Raw genomic sequence first — 21,901 nt, 5'->3', positions numbered from 1 at the left:
ATCGGTCCAGAACAAACAACTAGGTTCGTCGCATAACATATTACACATACTGTGTGGTTCATCGCCACAAACCACGCAGCCCACATGGGAATCAATGTAAATGTAATCCCGCCAGATCTAGATATGCTCTCTAAATCGGGCATCTCGTCCCGTCGGGTTGCTTGCAACGGTGTCCCAGCCCACCGATCGGGTCCCATGTAGATGCTCTAGCGTCATAACACCTCACTCACCTTTTTTCTTCCTTTCTCCTTCCATCTGCTTCTACTTTTTGTGGGTAAATCACATGTTCTTTGCTTCATTTGTTGGGATTAACCAGAGCCAAGTCATGGGAAAACATTAGATGGATCTCCTTATAAATTAGTTCCTTAATCGCACAATTGGTTTGCTGCTTTTAACTTCATCAAATAATAATTTAATTTAATAATACTAACAATTAGTGTTGGATCATCGATGGTCAACGAGGGTGGATAGATGGTTTCGTCGGCGATTGACAATTGATGGCCCAAGGACGATGGAGGCCTTGTGCAAACATGCTCGTGGTAGCAACTCAACATTTACTTTTTCTAATTCAACTCCTCTAATTTTATCCTATGTGATAAATTATTAATTTACATTTATAGCAATATTTTAATAACAATAGTTATAGTCTTAATTTTATCATTGGAAAAAGAGTTGAGTAAACTATGGACACAAAAATTTCATATAGACATAACACACCACATATATATAATAGTAATAGACACACACCAATGTTAAAATTCTGACATGGCAAATGCCTATAATCTATTTGATCATGCTTGATCGATACCCTTATCACCTTGCTTGATAGGACTAATTTTCGCAATTATGTCTAGACTTGGAGCCCCATGCTATGGCTTCGGCAACTGCTCTGTCGCGCTCATTAGACGTGATTTCATTAGTCAAGTTGGGTGAGGGGGGCGAAATAGGGCACGAGTATCCCGCATCCCCTTGCAAAGGAAGGCAACTGAGCGCAGTCACTACATCGCTGATCAAAGGGCGGACTGTTACATCTTCTTGAAGACACATGGCTGATATTGCAACTGCTTGGTTGAAGCTTTTCTTAGGGAAGTCACCTCTAAGTAGTGGATCCGCCAGTTCCGAGAATCTACCCGGCTCCATGAAAATGGGTTCAGCCTTATAATCACAAAACAGATGGAATATAAAAATATATTGGTTTTAGAGGAATTAATGTATATAGTACTCCCTCTGTCCCTGAAAAGTATGAACTATCCTTATTAGTTCATCCCTGAAAAGTATGAACTTTCTAATTTTGGAATAGTTAAACACACATTAATCATACACGTTATTTTATTTACAACTTATACCATTACACTACACTACTAATGATGTGAGGCTTACTCTCCACTAACACTATCTCTCTCTCTCTCTTACTTTATCAATTATATATTAAAACCCGTGTTCATACTTTTCAGTGACGGAGGGAGTAGAATTAGAGGTGGGGCCTTACCCATGTCACAAGATTTTGCTGCTCGGAACCCCTTCTGCTATCGATGGATCTTTTTCCTGTGATTAATTCCAAAAGAACAACGCCGAAGCTATATACATCTGATTTGACAGTGAGCTGACCTGTGCGTTGATACTCGGGAGCGCAATAGCCATATGTTCCCATAACCCTTGTAGATATATGAGTTTTATCTCCAATAGGTCCAAGCTTGGCGAGCCCAAAATCAGACAACTTGCTGTTGTAGTCCTTGTCCAGCAAGATGTTGGATGATTTCAGGTCGCGGTAGATCACAGGAGGGTTTGCCTTATCGTGCAAATACTCCAGACCTTTGGCAGCATCTAATGCGATCTTCATCCTTGTGAACCAAGGTAGTGGTGGCCGATTAGGGGGTAGGTCTGCACCAAATTAAACCTAAATTCAATATGCATTTACAAGACAAGACAAGACAAGAAAGTATAAAAGTCATGTACGTATATAAACACACCAAGAAGATGGTCTTCCAGAGATCCCAACTGCATATATTCATACACCAGAAGTCTCTGCTCGCCATCCGCACAGTAGCCAATTAGGTTCACCAGATTCTGGTGGTGTAAAAAGCTCAACATTAGAACCTCAACTAGAAACTCTCGGTTCCCTTGCAGACCGTTGCGATCAAGTTGTTTAACTGCTACCAACTAAATTAAAAAGGCGTGTCAGTTGTAAATAACTCAATTTGTCAAAGAAAATATATGTACGTACAATATAGTTATATTGTAGTAAATCACCTGATCGATTTTGTCGAGACGACCTTTGTAAACACGACCAAATCCACCTTCACCAAGCAAATATTCTTGCCTAAAATTTTTTGTGGCTGCCGCCAACTCCCTAAAAGTGAAAGTTTGAGCTGCAATATTGTTGCTATCCCCTGTAATATTGTTCTTCTCTCCTCCTTCTTTGCTTGTAATTGTGTTGTTAGTGGTAGCTTCGGCTGTTGTCTTTCTTGGATTTTCTATAAATATGTATACATACATAATTAAAAACAAATAAAATGAAAATGATATTGTGGGTGTTAATTACCATTGGATGGTTGTTTGGAGCTAGAATTACGGTGTGGTTGTGGAGATGGGTCTTGATGGGGAATGGATGAGGGGAATGCTCCTTTTTTCTTTTCTGTGTACCTCTTAGCTGCTCTCCTTCGGGTCGAGAAGCAAGAAAAACATGTCATTATTATAGCCTTTATATCAAAAGGCACGCAACATTCCCTGATCAAATAAATTAGAATTGTCAATTACTTCTTCTTTCACAACAAATATGCAGATAGGCATATCAATACAAAAACAATTCCTCGAATCATTAGCCATTTGTAAAATTAATTAGATGGAAATATGGGCAGCATGAAAGATTTTGAGAAATAAAAACCTGATCATTTCCAAAAGCCATGTTTTGGAGGAGTGATGACAAAGGAAGAAATGCTTTTGTTTTTTCTCTACATTTTCCGAGGAAAATGGAGATACACGGGAAGGAAGTATGGTTGCAATGGCAAGTCTGCTCTATTTTTAGACATTTCAAGTTCATAGTATTATTTACGACAAATATTTTATAAAATAAATCCTCTGAATAACCTTTTCTATTACCTACAATTTAATTCTAATTATAAAAATTAAAATATATTAATTAACTTCAATTGTTTTATTTAGATAACTATTTTGTAGTAAAAATTAAACCGAAATATAGAGATCCAAAAAATTATTATGAACAATAATTCTACAAACAGAAAACTAAGAACAATAAATTATGAACTTAATCAATAGTCGATGAAGGTTCGGATCTTAGAAGTTCATGATTGGTGAATTTGTTGGGAGATAATATTGAGAAGATTTCTAAATTAATAGTTAGTTAAAAAAAATAAAATATAGACATTTTTGGAGTTTTGGACAAAAATTCCCTTTAACCTAGTTCAGACCTATAGATAAACTCATATTTCTATCGGTTTGATTAGTTTGTTGATGTAGATATCACCAGAGTACTATAGCTCGAATTATTTTTTACCGCCCAATTATGTGATTTCTTTAGTTTAACGAGTTAAGTGAGTTGTGTAGAGAAATTTGGTGGAAAATGGACCAAAACGACAAAGGTTGGAAACTCTAGCGGAAAAGACCCATCCTGGCCGATCATAGGCGTGCAAAGGCCTCTCGAACGGGCAAATACTTTAAAATGCACAGACTCTAGAGAGTAAGGCTCGGGCGGAAAAATTATTTAAAGCATGAGCTTTCTAGAGGCTCCTACTCGTCAGGGTTCTTTCTGACCAAATACACTAGGGACTTGTCGATAAGCATAAGAGCATCCACTACGCTGTCCCTCCACCGTCCCTTAACCGTCCCTTAAACTACTATTTGAGGGCCCCATTGTACTTTATTCCTTCATCCCTTAACTAAGGGACGGAACCTGCAACGCTCCGTCCCTTAACCGTCCCTTATTCCGTCCATTAAATTACTATTCATTCAATTTCATTTTTTATTTTTTTTCCAACCCAATTCAATTAAAACAAACACACTTTATTAAAAAAATACACTTTATTAAAAAAACACACACAACATAAAAAAACACACAACATAATTTAAAATACAAATCTGGAGAAAAAAAAACTACTCCGCAGGCGAATCATCCTCCGGAGGCGGTCGAGGTGGAGGGGGAGTCGGAAGGCCAAGTCGTGCTGCCCTATGCACAACTCCGTTCCACCGGCCGCGTATTGGGAGGGCGAGTAGCGGGAAACGTCTGCCATTGTGGCGGTCATGTACACCGCCATAAGTGTGTCCGAGCCTCCCTGCGAGCCCGATCCCGAGGCCGCCTGGCTTGATTCGCCTCGCCCCTTCCTCGCTCTAGCCGCTTTCGCCGCCTTCGTCCCTTGCGGCCGACAGCGCCCACCTCCAGATCCTCTAGCATCGCCGACCGTACCCGCAAACTCCTGCGATTCTGCCTCATGTGGGCTGATGCCCTCAGCGGTGTCACCACCAGACGAGTATTGGCCACTCTCCGTATGCTTGGTGCGCTTCGAGTTTGAGCCCGAGCTGGAGCGGAAACTGCCGGCCCACCGTTCCTCGTCTTTCACGGCCTGCCAAACATCAACAAATCTGAATTGTTGACGGGTGTCCTGGTAGTAGGCGCGCAAAGCGGACGTCAAAATGTCGGTTGCCGTGGCGCCGCTTTGGTAGCGTGCCGCTTCGGCCGAGTAGATGCCGCAAAATTTTTTGACCTGTCGGTCGACTCGGTCAAAGTGACAGCGGAGCATTTTATATTTGCGCTTGCGGGAGTCTTTCGGCTTTATCTGGTGGTAGATCTCATAGACCTTTTCCCAGAAACACTTCCGGGGTTGTTGATTCCCAATGATGGGATCGTACGAGATGGTGATCCAGGCGTTGTACACCGCCAGCGTTTTGAGGTTGCTGTAAGGATGCCGGCCTAGATCCTCTTCCTCTTCCTCTTCCTCCTCCTCGTCCTCGCCCGCCTGGGGTTGTACACGGCCTCGGCCACCTCCACCGCCTCGGCCACCTCCACCGCCTCGCCCATCTCCCGGCGTGGGATCAACGGGAAAATCCTCCAGGATCTGGGATAATCCATGCGAATACCACGGGGCGGAGGGACGGGCATATGCATCAACGTCAAAATTGGGTGGTTGGTACCCACCCGGCGTCGCCGAACCCTGGGTCCCCGGCGTTGACGAACTAGAACCTCCCAGTGTGTTGTTCATGGTCTCCCAATCGCCGAAGGCATTGAGATCCCACCCGCTGGAGCCGGAACCGCCGTAGTTGCCGTCGTCGAACATCTTGAGTTGTTATATGAAAATTTGAGAGGAAATTGAGATGATAGGAAGAATAGATGTGTAGTTGTGTGTGAAATGAGGATGAGTTTAGGAGTATTTATAGAGTAAAAAAATTAATTAAAAAATAATAAAAAAAAACCAAAAAAAACAAAAAAACGGTATTATTACCGTTAGAAATTTTTTTTTCCATTTATTTATTTTTTTTAAATTCGAATTTTGTAAAAAAAAATATTTATTGCGTCATCACGTGACGACGCCCACTCCCGGGCCGGCGAGTGGGCGTCACGCACGACGCTGGGTCGCGCCACGTCGCCTAGGCGCGTGGCGATACGGCCCGTCGCTTGTCTCGGCGACACGGGACACGGGATGGGGCGCGGGACGGGACGGCGAGCTGCAACGCGTCGCGTGACGGACCCGTCTCTCCGGGATGGGTCGAGGGATGCCGGCGCGACGCGTAGTGGATGCTCTAAACACGAATAATGAAGGGAGATTGATAGGTTAATATGCAAGGTAGATATTCGAATGATTGAGCTTGCCAAACTAAGTACTAGGATATTCATACATTGAAACAAATTTTCAGATTTAAGAAACACATGCTAGCCAACTTTAATATGTCATACTATATTTCAATCTACTCTTATCTCGTTAACAAATTATTTATTCGATAAATAACCTTATCTACATATACATGTATCAATATCAACAATCAAATCTTTATCAACGCCAATAAACTATGTTAGTAGAAAGTTACAAATTAACTTGCACTTATATATTTGAATTCAACGGAAGCATACTATGTGAAACAACATACTGCTATTTCCCCCTTGTTTTTATTCACCTTTTAAGTGTTTTGTAGAGCTACTTTGGCATTATTTTAGTACTATAGGTCATTGTTTGAGGCTAAATGACAGAAGATGAAGTTGGGATATTAGAAAAAAGACCGATCAAAACATCGTGAAGACAACACGTACTTTGCGAATCGATCGCACCACGCATAGCCCGTGCGCTAGTTTTCAAAACTCATTCTCGCCAGAAGCACAGATGACACGGACTGTGCGATTGGGTGACTAATTCCATGGCTCATGCGTGCTGCACACGGGTCACCACATGTCTTGTTCAAGCTCACACATAGACATCGAAGAACATTCAAGCAATCCACTAAACCCCGGACCATACAGGTCAGCCCTCAAGCCAGGGCTCTGATATCACTGTATGGATCAAATCACCAGTGGATTCACTATTTACCGAGTGCTCATTTATAGATATTGAGAGATGGTCAATCTCTCAAGCTAACAGACCAAGAACACACAACCCACTATGAGTACAAACGCAAGATACAAAGTAAGAACCCTAGTACTAGTTAGAATCTTAAACCGATTCAGACTCTTAGTCATTCACAACTTGTGTTACCTGCACACTTAATTAGTTGGATTAGTAACATAAGTAACATATGCTAAAGGATCTAAATATAACCGAAATACTAAGGATAAAAAAGATGAAGATATGAATATTGCTCAGGTTGCAACGCAATTGCACCGGTCGAAGGACCTATCCAATCTCAATCAATAGTCACAAGAATAGAATCATTGAACGATCAGAACCAGACACCCTTTGGTTTCACCGACTACCACACACCACGACCTAATCAACACGCAGTTAAACCACACACTGCTTGCTCTGACAAAAACAACAAATCTAAGAGGAATCTTTCGATCTACGGTGTATCTCCTTCGGCTTAGCAAGTCAGACCCAAGGATCTAACCTAGTGCCGGACATCGCAAGGAAAACGAAGCGGTTACCTCTGCTAGAGAGTACAACCAGTCTACACTCACCAAAGAAGAGAACATATGATTGGGAAAGACGATCAGAGGAAGAAACAGACGAAATCACCTAGAGAAAAGGTAGAGAGAAGAGGGAAAGCCACCCTATCGCATAGAGAGACAGAAATGAACAGAATGAGAGAGTGATAGGAGGTAGGCATGCACACGGGTCGGAAACCGCCGGTTCCGGTTCATGAACCAGCGGTTCACGGTTCATCATTCCCATGAACCGGAACCGGCCCGCCAAGGGTCCCGGCGGTTCCGTTTCCGGTTCAAAAAACCGTCGGTTTACGGGGCGGTTCAAAACCGCCGGTTTTTGGCCTGAACCGCCGGTTCGGCGGTTCGGTATTTTTTTTTTTGCATTTTTTTTATTTGTTTATCTATGAAATGTGCGTAAATAAAATTCAAAAAAACACGATGAAAGTTGCAATTTTATTGAGATTGCAAGTTACAACAATTACAAATCACAAAAACCTTGAGGTCTTGAAGTCTTAAACAAAAATTTAAATACAACGAGACTACTAGTCAACAACGAAGTTAATTACAAATTACAAAAAAGACTTAGAAGTTTTGAACAATAAATTTATAAGTATATATACTCTTAGTCGGTGAAGGAGATCTTTCTACATAACTAAATTGAGGACACCTTTAGCAATTCAACTTTAAATGTTGAGTTTAGTCTATCAATCAACAATTATAGTAGAATTGTCAAAAGTTTCCCGGATTTAGCCTTATAGATAAATCTATTTCATCGACTAGAGTATATACAAATACAATTATTTAATTGTATTTGCATATTTTTAAAGTAGAAACAAATGAAAAAAAAAAGAAATAAAGGAAAAAGGACTTGAGCTCCACTTAAATTTTAAGTGAGGAACATACGTATCTCCAATGCTCATTTGCATTAGGGAATCAAAGTCCACGTAGTTCTCTTACCTTACTTACCTATTTGGCTTGACCGGCGGTTGACGGTTGGCCTACGATTTATCCCCGGTGAATTCTTCTTGTGATCCCTCCTGACGATCATCCCAATCATTTTCTTGTTCTCTGACGTCAGCTTTGGCCCAATCATCAAGTAACATCACGGCTTCCATATTTTTCGCGGAGAGATTACTTCTTGATTCATCCAACACACGCGAGCCAACACTAAAAGCGGACTCAACGGCGACAGTGGAAGCTGGAACAGAAAAAGTCTCTTTGGCCATTGACGCAAGTATGGGAAAATCTTTCTCGTGTGTTCCCCACCAATCGAGGACGTCAATTTGGGTGGTAGGAGTAGGACCTTCATCACCAAAGGAAAAGAGTGAGTCGAAATATAAATCTAACTCACTTACCATACCTAAGGACCTTCTGCCGGTGCTGTAGCTGTATAGGTCGGCTAATTGGGATTGCGCGTCGGGGTCATCATAATCGGCTTGAAATGCGAAGCCAAAGTTATGTTGTTGAGGAGGGGGAGGTCTTCTGACTTGGTAGGTATACTTGGTTTCATATTCGGTGTAGAGAGTACGCAAGTTAAACTCGAAGGTTTGTTAGATAATTGACCGGTCCGGGAGGTTTATTTGAAATGTTTCTGAGAGGTCTACTCCAAATTCGTCACTGGTATCCGATTGCAATGCTTTAAGTGGACTAAGATCAATAGAACTCAAATTGTTATAATAAAAATCTAAAATCCTGGAGGTACCGGCTAATTTCCATTTTGGATCCAAGATCTTTGCAATCAAAAACACCGTTGGAATCTCACTGAAATACTTAAGTCATTTCTCAATTATATATTATAAAACACACATCAATTCAGGTGAAGAGTAAGCATTTTTCATTGCAGTTTTAAAACCAAGTGATATATACATGCAATGCTCTAAAACACGAACAACAATGCAATAATAAACACCCGATAATTCAACGGTTGCATTTTTGAAAGATTTGAACAATTTAAATAAAGCCACGCTATGTTCCCAACAACTAGGCGAAAGATATAAATCATGAACGGGATAGGTTCTAAAAAAATCACATAAAGAATCTTTATGCGTCAAAGTAGAATTCAAACAATCATATGTCGAATTCCATCTATGAGACACATCCATAGTAAAATTCGTATATCTTACATTCTTTTGATGGCAATATTTCTTCCAAGCTTTGCCAATAGCTGGCTTTTGATGGATTAATCTAACTGCAGTTCTAATAGGACTAACATGCTTTTGCCATAATTCAAGCGCATCTTGTACACATAAATTTAAAATATGACATATGCATCTTTGATGAAAATACTTACCTCCAATAACCGGAGCACAAGCCGCAATCAAATCACTAATACTTGCAGTGTTAGCAGTTGCATTATCAAAACCAACATAAAATATCTTATTGCATAATTGAAACTCATTCAAAACTTGAATAATTAAAGAAGCAACTTCGGGTGCAGTGTGTGGTGTCTCAAATTCTCTAAAACCAATTAAACGTTTGTTCAAAGTCCAACTATTGTCCACAAAGTGAACCATAATGCCCATGTATGAATGTCGGTTAAAACAATCAGTCCATACATCTGAGCAAATGTTCACTTTGTGGCCCAAGTTAAGTAAATAACGTGATAATTCAACTTTTTTCTCTAAACATTGTCTAACGGTAGATCGGTGAAGGGTCATTCGACCTACTCTTCTGATAGCTACGTTTAAACCACTTTGCATAGTAACCTCAAATTTTTTATCATCATAAACATTAAAAGGAAAATGCTTCATTGCAGCCCATCTAGTCATAATGTCAGCAAAAGAATTTTGGCCATATTTAAAAAGAGGCGTACCTGACGAACTTGAGCCACCGGGTTGGAAGTTTAGTTGGGTTTGGGTAGAGGTAGTGCCACATTCTACCGGATGCTTTGTCACCAAATGACGACGGAGGGTGCCATATCCCCCACCACTCGCAAATTTATAGACTTTATCACAATAGTTACAATATGCATGAAACACCGATGTCTCTTCTTGAGAGTGCGGATCATGAGAACTTGGAATCACCACCGGGACCTTCTTGTAGTGTTTAACAAAAATATCAGATTTCAAAGCTTTTGTAGTGTTAGTGGGTGGAGGGGGAGGAGGCATTTCCTCATTTTCGCCGGTGCTAGACGGAATACGAGAATGAGATCTATCATCATTGTTGTCCGAGTCCGACGATATAGACAGGTCGTACTCGTCATCTTGTTGGGAACCATCGTCCCCGCCCCCACCTTGATGCATTTCAGCGAGTAGCATGGTCATCCTATGATCTTCTTCTATCTATAAATATTATATAAGTTGAAGTTTAATTAGGAACACAAAAAAATTTTAAAAACTCAATCTTATGAAATTATGAATTGTAAAAATAATTTTATATTTTAGAACTTACTTGCATGCGTTCAGCCGCCACTCGGGAAACCTCTTCCATAACTTCTCGACAACTAGGTCGCCTTGATTTTGAGGGACGACTACTTTGATCTTGGGAAATTCCTTTGCCCCGATCACCACGTCTCGGTCCACCATGAGAAGAAGACATAGTGATAAATGAAAGTAGTATGAATGGAATATGGAGTATTGAATAAATGGTAAATTACGAATACAACAACAAATATAGTAGTAAGTAGTAACTAGTAAACAACTTGAGCAATTAGAGAGAATGAGGAGAGAATAGAGAAATGAAGATTGAGAAGGAAATCCTTGTTAACACAAGAATGGGGTGAGTAAAACTGATGGGGGAAGTGGGGTATTTATACAAGCAAAATTGGAAGAAATAAAAAAAAAAATTTCAAATTCGGCCGGTTTACCGCCTGAACCGGAGGTTCAGTCCACGGTTTCTGGCCGAAGACCGGCGGTTTCTGACCGGTTTTCAGGCCTATACACTGCCACCTGAAAAAGCACCGGAACCGTCGAAAACCGGCGATTTTCGTCAGAAACCGCCGGTTTTTCTGCACACCTCGCCTGCAACCCTACGCCCTAGCCGGAATCTGCCCATTGGGACCGTTGAACCGCCGGTTACGGTTCGTCATATTCCCGAACCTGAACCGGCCCGCTTGAACCGCCGAACCGCCAGCCGGTTCGAACCGCCGGTGCCGGTTCTGGTTCCGGTTCATGAACAGGCGGTTTCGAACCGCCGGGCCGGTTCGGTTTGTGCATGCCTGAGGTGGTTCACCTTAACCCCTCATACAATAAACACACCCTAGGTCAGACGATTTCCGTTCAAGATCCGCATGGAGTGCACACGTGGCGGCCATCGACATACACCCGAGTAAGTAACAGGTAAGCAGGCCTCATTTAGTACATTAAGGCCGTTGCTCAAACCAATTGGGCTCACAAATAACTCTGCCCAAATGTGAATGGTTCACATATCCAACAACCTGGTCGGGTGACACTCGCTAGACCAGTTGGTGTCCCTCCTAGGTTTGTTCCCTTGTCCTTGTCCTTGACTTCGAGTACCATTTTCAAGTCTCGGAGCTACTCGAGTCTTACTTCTTCTCCTTCGGCAATATTTTTATTGCAATTTTTGAATACGATACAGGAACTTTAAATTTTCTTATTTCTCCCCTAAAAGAATGATTAAAACTGATATGGCAATTTAAAACTTATATGACAATTATAATAATGTCATTTAATTTAATTAATTATAAAAATTAAAACTAAATTCCACTCTCGCTACTATTTCTCTCTTCATTCATCTCTTTCATTTTTACTTGTCACAGCTCTCATGGCTTTTAGATTTAATTTAGAATAATGAGTAAACCATTCTACTTTTTTGGTTTGTACATAACCAATTAGAGATATTATAAATTTTTCGATACTAAAAGTAAGACATAATATGTTACTCCTATATTAGAAAGCAGTTAGTATTGTAATCCTTATTTTTTGTATGTTGTGCAATTAGTTTGTTATTCTATCATTCTATGTTATAAAACATGGATTGATTCAAAAGTGAATTATTATGTTGTGATGGCTAATATAGATAATATTGGACTGGAATTCATTGAAAGTTTCATAGATTCAAGAAATTTTAACTAATCAAGATGTAAGAAGGCTGAATTTTCAATTGCAAGTCAACATGAATCTTAATCTGCAACTGAAGATGCTAAAAGAAAAGGACAACTACTGAAAATTCACATGAAAGAAAGACAATGGTGTTTCTTTCCAGGGATAGCTTCTACCTCCTTTGGCCATATATGATTGTATACAGCTCCGTAGCTGTCCACGTTACCTCTGCTAGCTCATCCAACGAAGGACCGATCTCCTCGCCAATTTTCATCAGCAATATCCGGCATTCTGGAAAGCGAAATGCACACTTGAGCCGAAATAGATACTAGTTTTGTTTTTTTTGTCATTCGACTCTATTCATATGTTTTCTTGTGTGCTTTTATGTCTTACGCCTCGCGGGGGCTATTGGAAAGCGTATTAAAATTTTGCTCATTGCGAAAAAGGTCGATGTCAGCAAGAAAACAACTGACCTGGAATTGTACTGAAGTTGAGCAGAGAAAGCGCAGCGAGAGCCCTTTGCTCCACCAGCACCCCATACTCGAGGTACTGCTTGAGTGGCGATATTAGAGCAGAGAAGGCGTAAAGTTGATGTCTCGTGTCATGCAGTGAGGCGAGCGAGAAGCTCAACCAAGCCACTGTCGTCAGACACACCCTCACCAAGTCTGGCTTCCCTAGCCTCAGGCACTTGGAAACAGCATCCACGAATGACTTCTTCCCATCCCCGAGCAGTGAAGCTGACAAACTCATTAGCCATCTCTCCCTCGCAGCTTCCTCTTCCTCATATTCGGACGCAAAAGCCTTCAAAAACTTCGGTTTTGTCAGTTTATCATAACAAACTATGCTTAAAAAATTCAGACTACACATTAGATTGAACATACAAAGCAGGCATACCGTTGTAACTGTTGCACAATCGTCAGCAACATCCGAATCTGGACCATTGGGAAGACCGGCTAGTTTAAGAATCCAATCCTCCGTCATAAGTTTCCCAGACGAGGAGAAGAAGCCTCCGAGGATAAGGAGAGCCCTGCAACACTTGTTTTGGACTTTTTCATTGTCGGTTAAGCTGCTTATCAGGGCCGTGGTGAGGGCATCAACCGCCTTCTGTCTATACGTGTTGCTGGCACATCTTCCTGACTGCAAGTCCGAGGCAAGGCCGTGTAGTTACTACAGTTCCACAAGAATATGGTTTGAATACCTATTACTTACAAAACCTACCAAAAGATCAATATGCAGAAGCAGAACAGCGACTAACGGTGTCTCTTCCAGAGGGCAAGTCTGAAGATACATGTTCAAATAGCCTGATGCATTTCGTAACTCCTCATCACCGAGGCGTTCCAAAAAGCATTTCGCTCTGCTCCTTCTGATACACAATGATCAAAGATAGTAAAAAGTAAAGATAGTAAACTAACTATGGTTGTCAAAGAAGCGAACGAGTACCTGTTAAAACAAACTAGTTCAGCCAGAAGTGACACTGCATTTTTTCTAGATGCTAGCTGTTCACTGTGAAGCATTTCTAGCAAGTTCGACAGATTTATGTCTCGAGCAATCCTATTCCTACAGCCCGCATCAGCGTCAACGCAACAGCACAGCAGTTCTACGATAAATGTTTTCTCCTCGGCACTGGAAGACTGAAATCTTGATAAGAGCAACCGCAGGCCACCCAACGATAAAACTCGTCTAGCATGTATTATCCTCTGCTCCTCGCTGAAAACCGGGAAAAGTTGCCCTAAGATGGAAATAATCTTGTTAGTACTATCATTTACTTCAACACCTCCACCTTCACCTGGTGTTACTTGTGAGAGTAGAGCCAAGATATGTTTGATATAATCTGTCTTCCATTTATCGATAATACGCTTCAGAATGAGATTCGTCGGTGGCACAGCCTGATATTGTAAAGTTTTTCTGGTAACCGGACACATGAAGCACCCTTGAGTACTAAACCACCCTGCTATAGCTTCTTGCTCGAAAGTTTCACCAGTCTCGAGAGTCACTGGATTTCTAAAAAGAAGCCCTGTCAAGGGGCATACGAAATCCTTAGGGATGCTGCACCGAACATGTTTTTCGTTGCAGGATTCATCGTTTTCCTGCAATTCTGCATTACTATAATTAGTAAATAAAATTTTCAGGGAAAATAATCCAAATGAAAATCAATAACAAAGTTTTTTTTATCAGCAACCTTGTATTGGAGGATCCGGTTCTTTTATCTGCATGATCACTCGTTCGTTTTCCTGCATGCGGAACAATATACATAATTACGAGATTCATTTAGAACTTGATACATATAACCAGACATAGTATTAAGAGAACTTGTATATATCCAGAAAGTTATCTATTTCTCATACAAGCTTACATCGTATACATTGTATTGTATATAAAATCCTTGATTGATACAAATATGGAGTTTTGATCACTTACGGGGGAAGATTCCCGAACAGGGTCGACTTCTTTATCTGCTCGTACAATTGAGTCATGAGTGCACAAGATTAGTTGTTTGTCTTCTGGAGCTGGACCATTGGAGCTTCTGTCAAACTTTTCTTCTTCGTCGAAATCTGATTCAACTCCCGCCTTATCTGCATGCTTAAACACTTCATCATACAGTTCTTTACTGACCATTGGCTGAGGCGAGACGTGACTAGCAGGACCACTTGTATGGCCTAGCAAGCCTCCCCTTAGCATCGAGTGAATAGAGAAAGAAGGAATTCCAATGACGGGGACTGAAGGTTCTTTCTCCCCATTTATCATCCAATCTTTATAGTACATTGCAAATCGACACGTTCCTGAATCCAGACTTTCGTTATAAGCTTTGTCGAGCAGCTTCAGGTTCATCAAACTGGGGGATTCTACCACCGAGTGGGTTTCCTTATCGTACCACGCCTTCAAATGCAAGAGATGAGGTAGAAATAGATGCTCCCACAAGTCAGGCAGCAGCATCGTCCTCGCCTGGAATGGCGAGTCGCAGAATACTTGAAGAAGATGTTTTGCTGCAACCTTGTCTTTCTTCTGCAGCACATATATTACACTGAGATAAAGATGTGCACAAGCCGAGAACCTTAGATTCGGAACTCCATACGTGAATCCATCCTTCAGATCACTCGAATTTAGTCCCGTGATTACACTAAGCTGCAGTGAGGCCCTTTTCAATTCCTTCAAGTTTGCACTCTCCTCCTCTGCAGTTCTTTCAATGGTCTCGATAGCCTCTTCGAGATTTCCCACGACTTTGCTTTCAGTGCTCAGGCTTTCGTCGGCTCCAATCAAATTTAGGGAAGCGAAAGTATTATGACGAAGGGATGTCCTGAAATCCTCATCATCAAGAAACTGCTTCACGTGCCCACTGATGATGGAAATGATTGCTTTAACAGCAGCTTCATCGAGAGCCGGGGCAGCTTGAGCCTCGTCAACCTTGTTTTGTCTCATGCTTCTACTTTCGTCGAACTTGCTTCCACTTTCAACAACTTTGCTTGATCTTCCTTCAGCATGAGGATAAGTAGGTTTAAAGGAGTTGTTCCTATCTTTCTGATTTTCCATCATTATATCATCCAATGGAGCTGAATGATTCCCTTCATGTAAGACGCGGCCATGAACTTTAGTCGAGTGAATATCTTTATGAAGCCTCTCCATTCCCTCCTGAACCACCTCAGTTATCTCCGAACCACGCAGATTCTCATACGAAGCAATAGCTTTATCAGGTTCACTTCCTGTTTTCCCTTTCCTGATAAGATTGTCCCTTGGCTTCCTCACTGAGAAGCTGCCACTTGTTGAAAATTCTGCGTGGGAATCGGTACGAGGTATATCAGATCTCGTCCTCTCAGTTCTTCTCACAGCCAGCAGAGAAGAACCGGATACACGCCTTTCCTGTTCCATGTACCGGGGACCACTTCCTCGCTCCGAAGCAAAGGAAGCTCTGCCCTTCATTTTGTCCTTTCTCCTCTTAAAACCTTCCTCAGCCAGAAGGTCCTCCAGTGACATTGCCATTTTACTTCTACTTGCCTGTTTCAACAAAGAAAGGGGTGTTTGATTTTCATGATTGACAAGATACATGATTATTGAGTACTTTTACTCTCAGTACTCTGATTTCTCCAATCCTATAATGAATCAAATAGAATTAGCTCAATTAATAGTAGAAATTATCAAGGGCCTTGGGATATCCTAAAGTTTCAAAAATTGGTGATCAGACAAAATCACAGAATTTGAAACTCACATGCTATTATTTTAGAACACATGATCAAAGATGAACAAATACTACTATATGAAATTGCAGAAACTTTCTACGTAGCATATTTAGTCACAAAATTGAGACACAAACAATTACACAGAATACAAACTGCAAGTACCTTGAATTAGTTTGTTGTTCATGAAGATCAAGCAAGTCAACCGACTCTGTTTTTTGACAACCAAGACTAGTAGAAGAAGTGATGATCAAGGTTGAAATTTGGAAATAACATTGAAAACCAGATGAGAACAAGACAAGAGTGACTAAAACAAAGGTGGAACATATAAGAGCCATTGAATAATACTCCATTTAATACTAGTATTAAACAAAGGGGAGGAAATATAATAATTATAAAAAAAAAGAAAGAAAGAAACTATGACAGATGAAGAAGAATGGTCGCCTCTACTAGCATGAATGTGAGCATATGCAACAAGTTGAAGGCTTTGTAGTGACAAATGTGAGAAACTAAGAAGATTACAAACAATATAACATTGTGCACTCAAAAAGATTCTTCCAAGAGAATAAAATATTCTTAATTCTTTGCTATCTGCAGGCCATAATACTCTGCCGCCCTCTCCCTCCGTCATTGTGTTAGACGATGATAACGTTTATAACTACTTTATATTCTAACTACTTCACCTGTTTATTGGAATTTTCAGTTTACAGTTAATTTACAATTTCACTTCACTAGGGAGTAATCAAAAAGTAATCCATGGTCCACCAATTATCAAATATGAACCCATTAAATTTAAATCCACTTACAAACTCTTGCATATTATATGGAGTAGAATTTTATTTAAATTCTTTCTCATTTTTATGAAATTTAATTAGTCTTACAAGATTGTAATAAAACAAAAATTACCAACATTTTTTCAACTTGATTGATCTAAATACTTTGGAACATAAGGCCTAAACCCGATCCAGCAACATGGAACACTTGGAGGAATCGTTGAAGGAATCTTCGTGAACAACGGTTAATGAGCTTTTAACCAAAACGGACAATTTGAGGCAGATAGATCCATAGCAGGAGATGATGAAGGCGCCAAAGGATGGTTTTGTTTATGTCGAAATTCCAGAGCGAGCATGAGCCAAACTCTCACTAGTTGAATCAGGGTGAATGCTGCTGCATTGTGTACAAGCATTATTCATCTTTTTTTTTTGAATCCTCATATATCACTAATCACTATCTCCCTCTTTAATCTACATACCAAATCCTGGTGCTTTACATGAATTTCTTTATGATGGTTCACTTTTTCCAAAAACGAATATACAAGCACTTAGTGATACCGATGTATTATTTCATATACACTTAAATATGTGCAGTAATCAGGTGTCTTGTAGCTAGCTAGTACAATTCTGGTGTCTTGTAGCTAGCCGGTGTCTTGAAGAAGACCGAACGCACGTCACTCTTTTTGCGCAACTCAGTTTTGAACGCGAATGTGAACAAAAACTATGTCACCATAGCCGTGACTAATTCTCATCTTTTCATCACCATATCTGCAAGGCTCAACATAACATCAATTTTACCAGCACAAATTCAATAGCCAGAATTTTACAGCAGATTCGAGTCCACCCATCTTTAAAATTATTCGTTCATCAAATACAAAGAAATAAATAAATAACCAGAACGAGATGATTTCTTACAGAAGTTGAAGCGTGTACTTCGTTTCCAGTTCAGCCGGTATCCCATACGGGCCAGCCACTATTGCTGCATCATCCATCACAACATCGTACGTGTTGGAGCCCGATTTCCTTTGACCAGCCACATAGTTAAGCATCAACTGAAGTCAGCTTCGGATTCATACTAAGCTAAATGATAAGAGAGTCCACAAAGAAGCTTACACATATTTTCCTGTCATCGAAAATCTGAGACCGAACAGAATATCAACCAGAAATTTCATCTGACCATTTGGCTTGACGATCTACATACGCATTGTATCACTCAGGAAATAGTTCAAACGGCACACAATTTCCGTGAAGAATGAAAGCATGAACATTTTGAGATCATAGAAGGCACCTGCTTGCCCATCAAACCTTTCAAAGCATTCTCTATCCAACTCTCCGTTACTTCCTGCAATAAACATTGGTGACAATTTGTTAGCTAAAATATAAAACGGATGAAAACTAATGAACAGACTACGAAAGCTAAGTTGTTGATAATATTTTGGGCTTCACACGCCAACTTCCTACTTTTGCACATGAATTATTAATTTTTCCTCCAAATACACGAACAAGTGTTAAATTTTTTTACGCGATTGTCAATTTTCAGCGAGTTAATGCCACCGTGACCATCATCATATAATACATGGTTGTTTAACCACCCTAGCATTAATTTGGGAGGCAATTGACAACCATGTGAAAAATAAGAAGAATTGAAAATTTGTGTTTTAGGTGCAAGTAACCCTTTATTTACACTTCAAGGATAAGCATGTTTGATTCAAAGTTACTAAAATGAAAACATGTTACATGCAAACCACCTGTGAACTCCATATCATCAGCCACTCGCCTTCGAGAAGTTCAAATTCACCTTTAGTTGTAGTTTGATTTACAGCTACAAACTGATCAATGGCCTGCGTTCGGAAAGTTTGGCGTAAATAATTATAGACAGAATGTGAAAAAGGAGTAGCCATACCTCTCTGACTTGCCGACCCTTTGAAATGACTAATAGCAATCTCTGTCTTTGTTCGGTTTCTTTCTGCAGCACGAATGTCGTTCCCTGCACTACAGCATTGGAACTGATAGTCCTGAATCCCAAGCAGAGGACAGGTTCTGAAAAAAATATAGACGACAGATAAAAATGGAGAATTCATGGTTAGTTTTACCTTGTTCCCGCGGGATATACGAATATTTCCAGATTGGGACAAATAAGTGGTATCCAACCAGCCCTTTGCTTCGTCTCCAAGAAGTCTAAAAGGCACGGGATAAGGGACCTTGAAGGGAAGAAATTTCAAGGAAAAGGCAGCTCTGTCAAACTGAAAGAGCACCCGTTTCCCGTCTTTGGCTGAAGCTACTGCCTAACCATACAGAGTCATCATTGTCAAGTAACTACGTAATGTACTAACAATGTACACTAAACGATGTAGTTGGATTAGCTAGCCACAATCGCATCAGTAAAAATCAGCTCTGAATCAAACATATGATTGAATTAGATATACCTCTACTTTCAACTCGCCAACTGAATCAGAAAAATTTACAATGTTTGAGACACGTGGATCGTCGGTTCGAAGATATATCTCCTGAAACACGGTGAAGGAATCAACCCCCACAAATGTTCTATGCAAATCACAAATGGTAAGATTTAGTTGCCAGAAAAAAGAAAAATGACAATTTGGTATCATAAAATGCAACCTCTATATATTGTACAAACTCCAAACTCCTTAACACATTGTCGACATTGTAAAATTTCAAGATTTTGATATCAGCCGCGCAACAGTTGACATTCTGTTGATGTTATTTTTGTTATCTATTTACATTTTGTAACGGTTGTTGATGTTATTTTGTTATATGTTGACATTTTTTAACGGTCTAAATCATAGTTTTGAGTTTGTACAATATTTAGAGTGTGCATTTGAAGACCGTGTCAAAAACTAAATGTGACCTAAATTGGAGAAGCTGTTGATGGTCTTGTTGTGAACATTAATTGCCAACGCCCTTCAATTAAGCTTGAGGCTGTCTGTTTAATTTCACTAATTACACGAAATCTAAGTAACCAAGCAACAAAGTGATGCGAAATGCGACTCACTGGATCAGGAACGCCATTTTGATCTTCCAATTTCTGCACTGCCGTTTCAACTTCCTGCATCGTTGTATGTTTAAGATGAGCTTACGAAAGTTGCATTTCAATCGGATGTTTGAAGAAGATTATGTAGGTACTTTGAGTAGGGAGGAGGAGACGGAGTGGCCGCGGCCTTGGATGCCGATCAAGGCATTAATTGTCAGAGTGTCCACTATAAGGCGGACATGTCCAATAGCCTCGCCCCAATTTTTGTCCATAGATCCAATTTTGTTGTCCATAGCCCCAAAATTTTTTGTGTCCGCCACTATAGTGGACACCTCCAATAGCCCCCAAATTCTATAATCAACTTTCATTTTATAATGTTTCAAGTAATTATGAACAAATTTATCGGGCTATACGTAATTAGAAGAACACGACTATACGAAGTAGAATTAAAATTAAAATTACAATTAAAATTAAAATTACACACTAAATTAAAATTAAAATTAAAATTACCCGCTACATTTAATCTAGTACAAATCACTAACATGTTTACACTGCGCCACCACCTCCCCTACGTGCCCACACTTCTTCAATCAAATCGGCCTGCAGTGTGTTATGTGATGTGGTCCTGCGCATATCAGCGAAGCGTTGGATCAAATATTCATTGCTCCGTGGTACGCCCATCTGGATCGGCGCGGAGGCAACACCGTGACTTGTACTTGCGCCCTCTTCCGGCGCCCATCGCTCTGCCGCAAAGCCTTCATCTTCTATTATCATATTATGCAATATGATACAGGCTAAACGGGCCGCTTCCTCCTGGGCAGCCTGGTGTTGCACTTGTTGAATCAGAGCATTCCAGCTGTCTCTCCTCAAATTGTTCATTTCCGGCCCCAAATTGCAGTGAGAGAAATTTTAATAGATGTAGAGTTGGAATGATGTGAAAATAATGAATGGAGTGGGGTGTATTTATAGGTTAATTGAAATGAAAAAAAAAATTAAAATCGGCTATAGCCGCGGCGGTCGGTGCCGCCACTATAGGCGCCGCGCCTATAGCCGCGTCCGCCCCCATTTCGCCGCGTCCTCGCCCCGGAGTCGGCTGAAGCCCATCCGCCCCCTACCGCCCCCATTTCGGTGTCCGCCCGCTCCTCTCCACTAAAGCCCGCCAGCCCTCCGCCCCAACCCGCGGCTATAGCCGCGGGCACCCCATAGTGGACACCCTCACAAAGACTTACCTAAAGGAGCACAAGACAAATAAGGCAATAGAATATGTGATTAGAGACATGATTGATACATAATTAATAGGTGATTGATACACTATGACATTGTTTAGGAATAGATTATTCCCTACCATACATTGATGTAATATGGCCTATATTAAGGCACGCCTATTGAGCAATCAAAAATAAAAAAACATATTTCAATCAATCCTCAATATTCAATATGGTATCAGAGCGGGTCGCCGACTGTGGGTCAAATTTAACTGACCTAGCAGTATATCTGGGCCGAAACCGAAAGAATGACTGACCCAGCAGTATATCTGGACTTAAAAATTTCGGCCAAGTGGTCCAACCGATCGAAAAAAATTGGGCTGGTTGTCCAATCGATTAGAAAAAAGTCCAACACCTCCAAGATTCACCTTGAAGGGTTTGAGGGAGGGATCCGAACATGTCGCACACGGAGGGTTTCAACTCCGGCAACAACGAAATCCAAACCACCGAAACATCCACCCAAAATGTGATGGTGTTTCCACCAGAATTAGTCGCGCAATTCGCGGAATTTTTGAAACAGAACAACCTCAAATCAGGCTCAGAATTACCCAAAAACAACACTGCATCAACAAATCATCACCCTCATCACCCAGAATCATTGGGCGACATCACCGTTAA

General features: G+C 40.7%; 3 protein-coding genes across 3 annotated transcripts; all 3 read right to left on the bottom strand.

Moving 5' to 3' along the window:
* Positions 1–696: 696 nt before the first annotated feature.
* LOC121766037 (probable serine/threonine-protein kinase PBL25) lies at positions 697–2,974 on the bottom strand. The gene is made up of 6 exons (XM_042162365.1): positions 2,885–2,974; positions 2,543–2,727; positions 2,251–2,474; positions 1,971–2,160; positions 1,490–1,881; positions 697–1,155 (listed from the first exon to the last, which is right to left on the bottom strand). The coding sequence occupies exons 1-6, from the start codon at positions 2,890–2,892 to the stop codon at positions 832–834; spliced, it is 1,323 nt and encodes a 440-aa protein (XP_042018299.1). The 5' UTR covers positions 2,893–2,974; the 3' UTR covers positions 697–831.
* A 9,273-nt stretch (positions 2,975–12,247) lies between these two features.
* LOC121764837 (putative E3 ubiquitin-protein ligase LIN-1) lies at positions 12,248–16,536 on the bottom strand. The gene is made up of 8 exons (XM_042160866.1): positions 16,419–16,536; positions 14,503–16,074; positions 14,264–14,315; positions 13,525–14,179; positions 13,303–13,447; positions 12,979–13,221; positions 12,558–12,885; positions 12,248–12,375 (listed from the first exon to the last, which is right to left on the bottom strand). Exons 2-8 carry the CDS (start codon positions 16,057–16,059, stop codon positions 12,257–12,259), a joined length of 3,099 nt encoding a protein of 1,032 aa, XP_042016800.1. The 5' UTR covers positions 16,060–16,074; positions 16,419–16,536; the 3' UTR covers positions 12,248–12,256.
* Positions 16,537–17,295: 759 nt separating this feature from the next.
* LOC121764748 (probable plastid-lipid-associated protein 12, chloroplastic) lies at positions 17,296–20,176 on the bottom strand. The gene is made up of 9 exons (XM_042160767.1): positions 20,040–20,176; positions 19,453–19,570; positions 19,120–19,311; positions 18,930–19,013; positions 18,775–18,867; positions 18,315–18,368; positions 18,140–18,219; positions 17,942–18,049; positions 17,296–17,794 (listed from the first exon to the last, which is right to left on the bottom strand). The coding sequence occupies exons 1-9, from the start codon at positions 20,054–20,056 to the stop codon at positions 17,719–17,721; spliced, it is 822 nt and encodes a 273-aa protein (XP_042016701.1). The 5' UTR covers positions 20,057–20,176; the 3' UTR covers positions 17,296–17,718.
* Between the last annotated feature and the right edge of the window lie 1,725 nt (positions 20,177–21,901).

This window comes from Salvia splendens, chromosome 14, assembly GCF_004379255.2.
Source record: "Salvia splendens isolate huo1 chromosome 14, SspV2, whole genome shotgun sequence".
Classification (NCBI taxonomy): Eukaryota; Viridiplantae; Streptophyta; class Magnoliopsida; order Lamiales; family Lamiaceae; genus Salvia; species Salvia splendens.
This window is presented reverse-complemented; position numbering and strand designations above follow the sequence as displayed.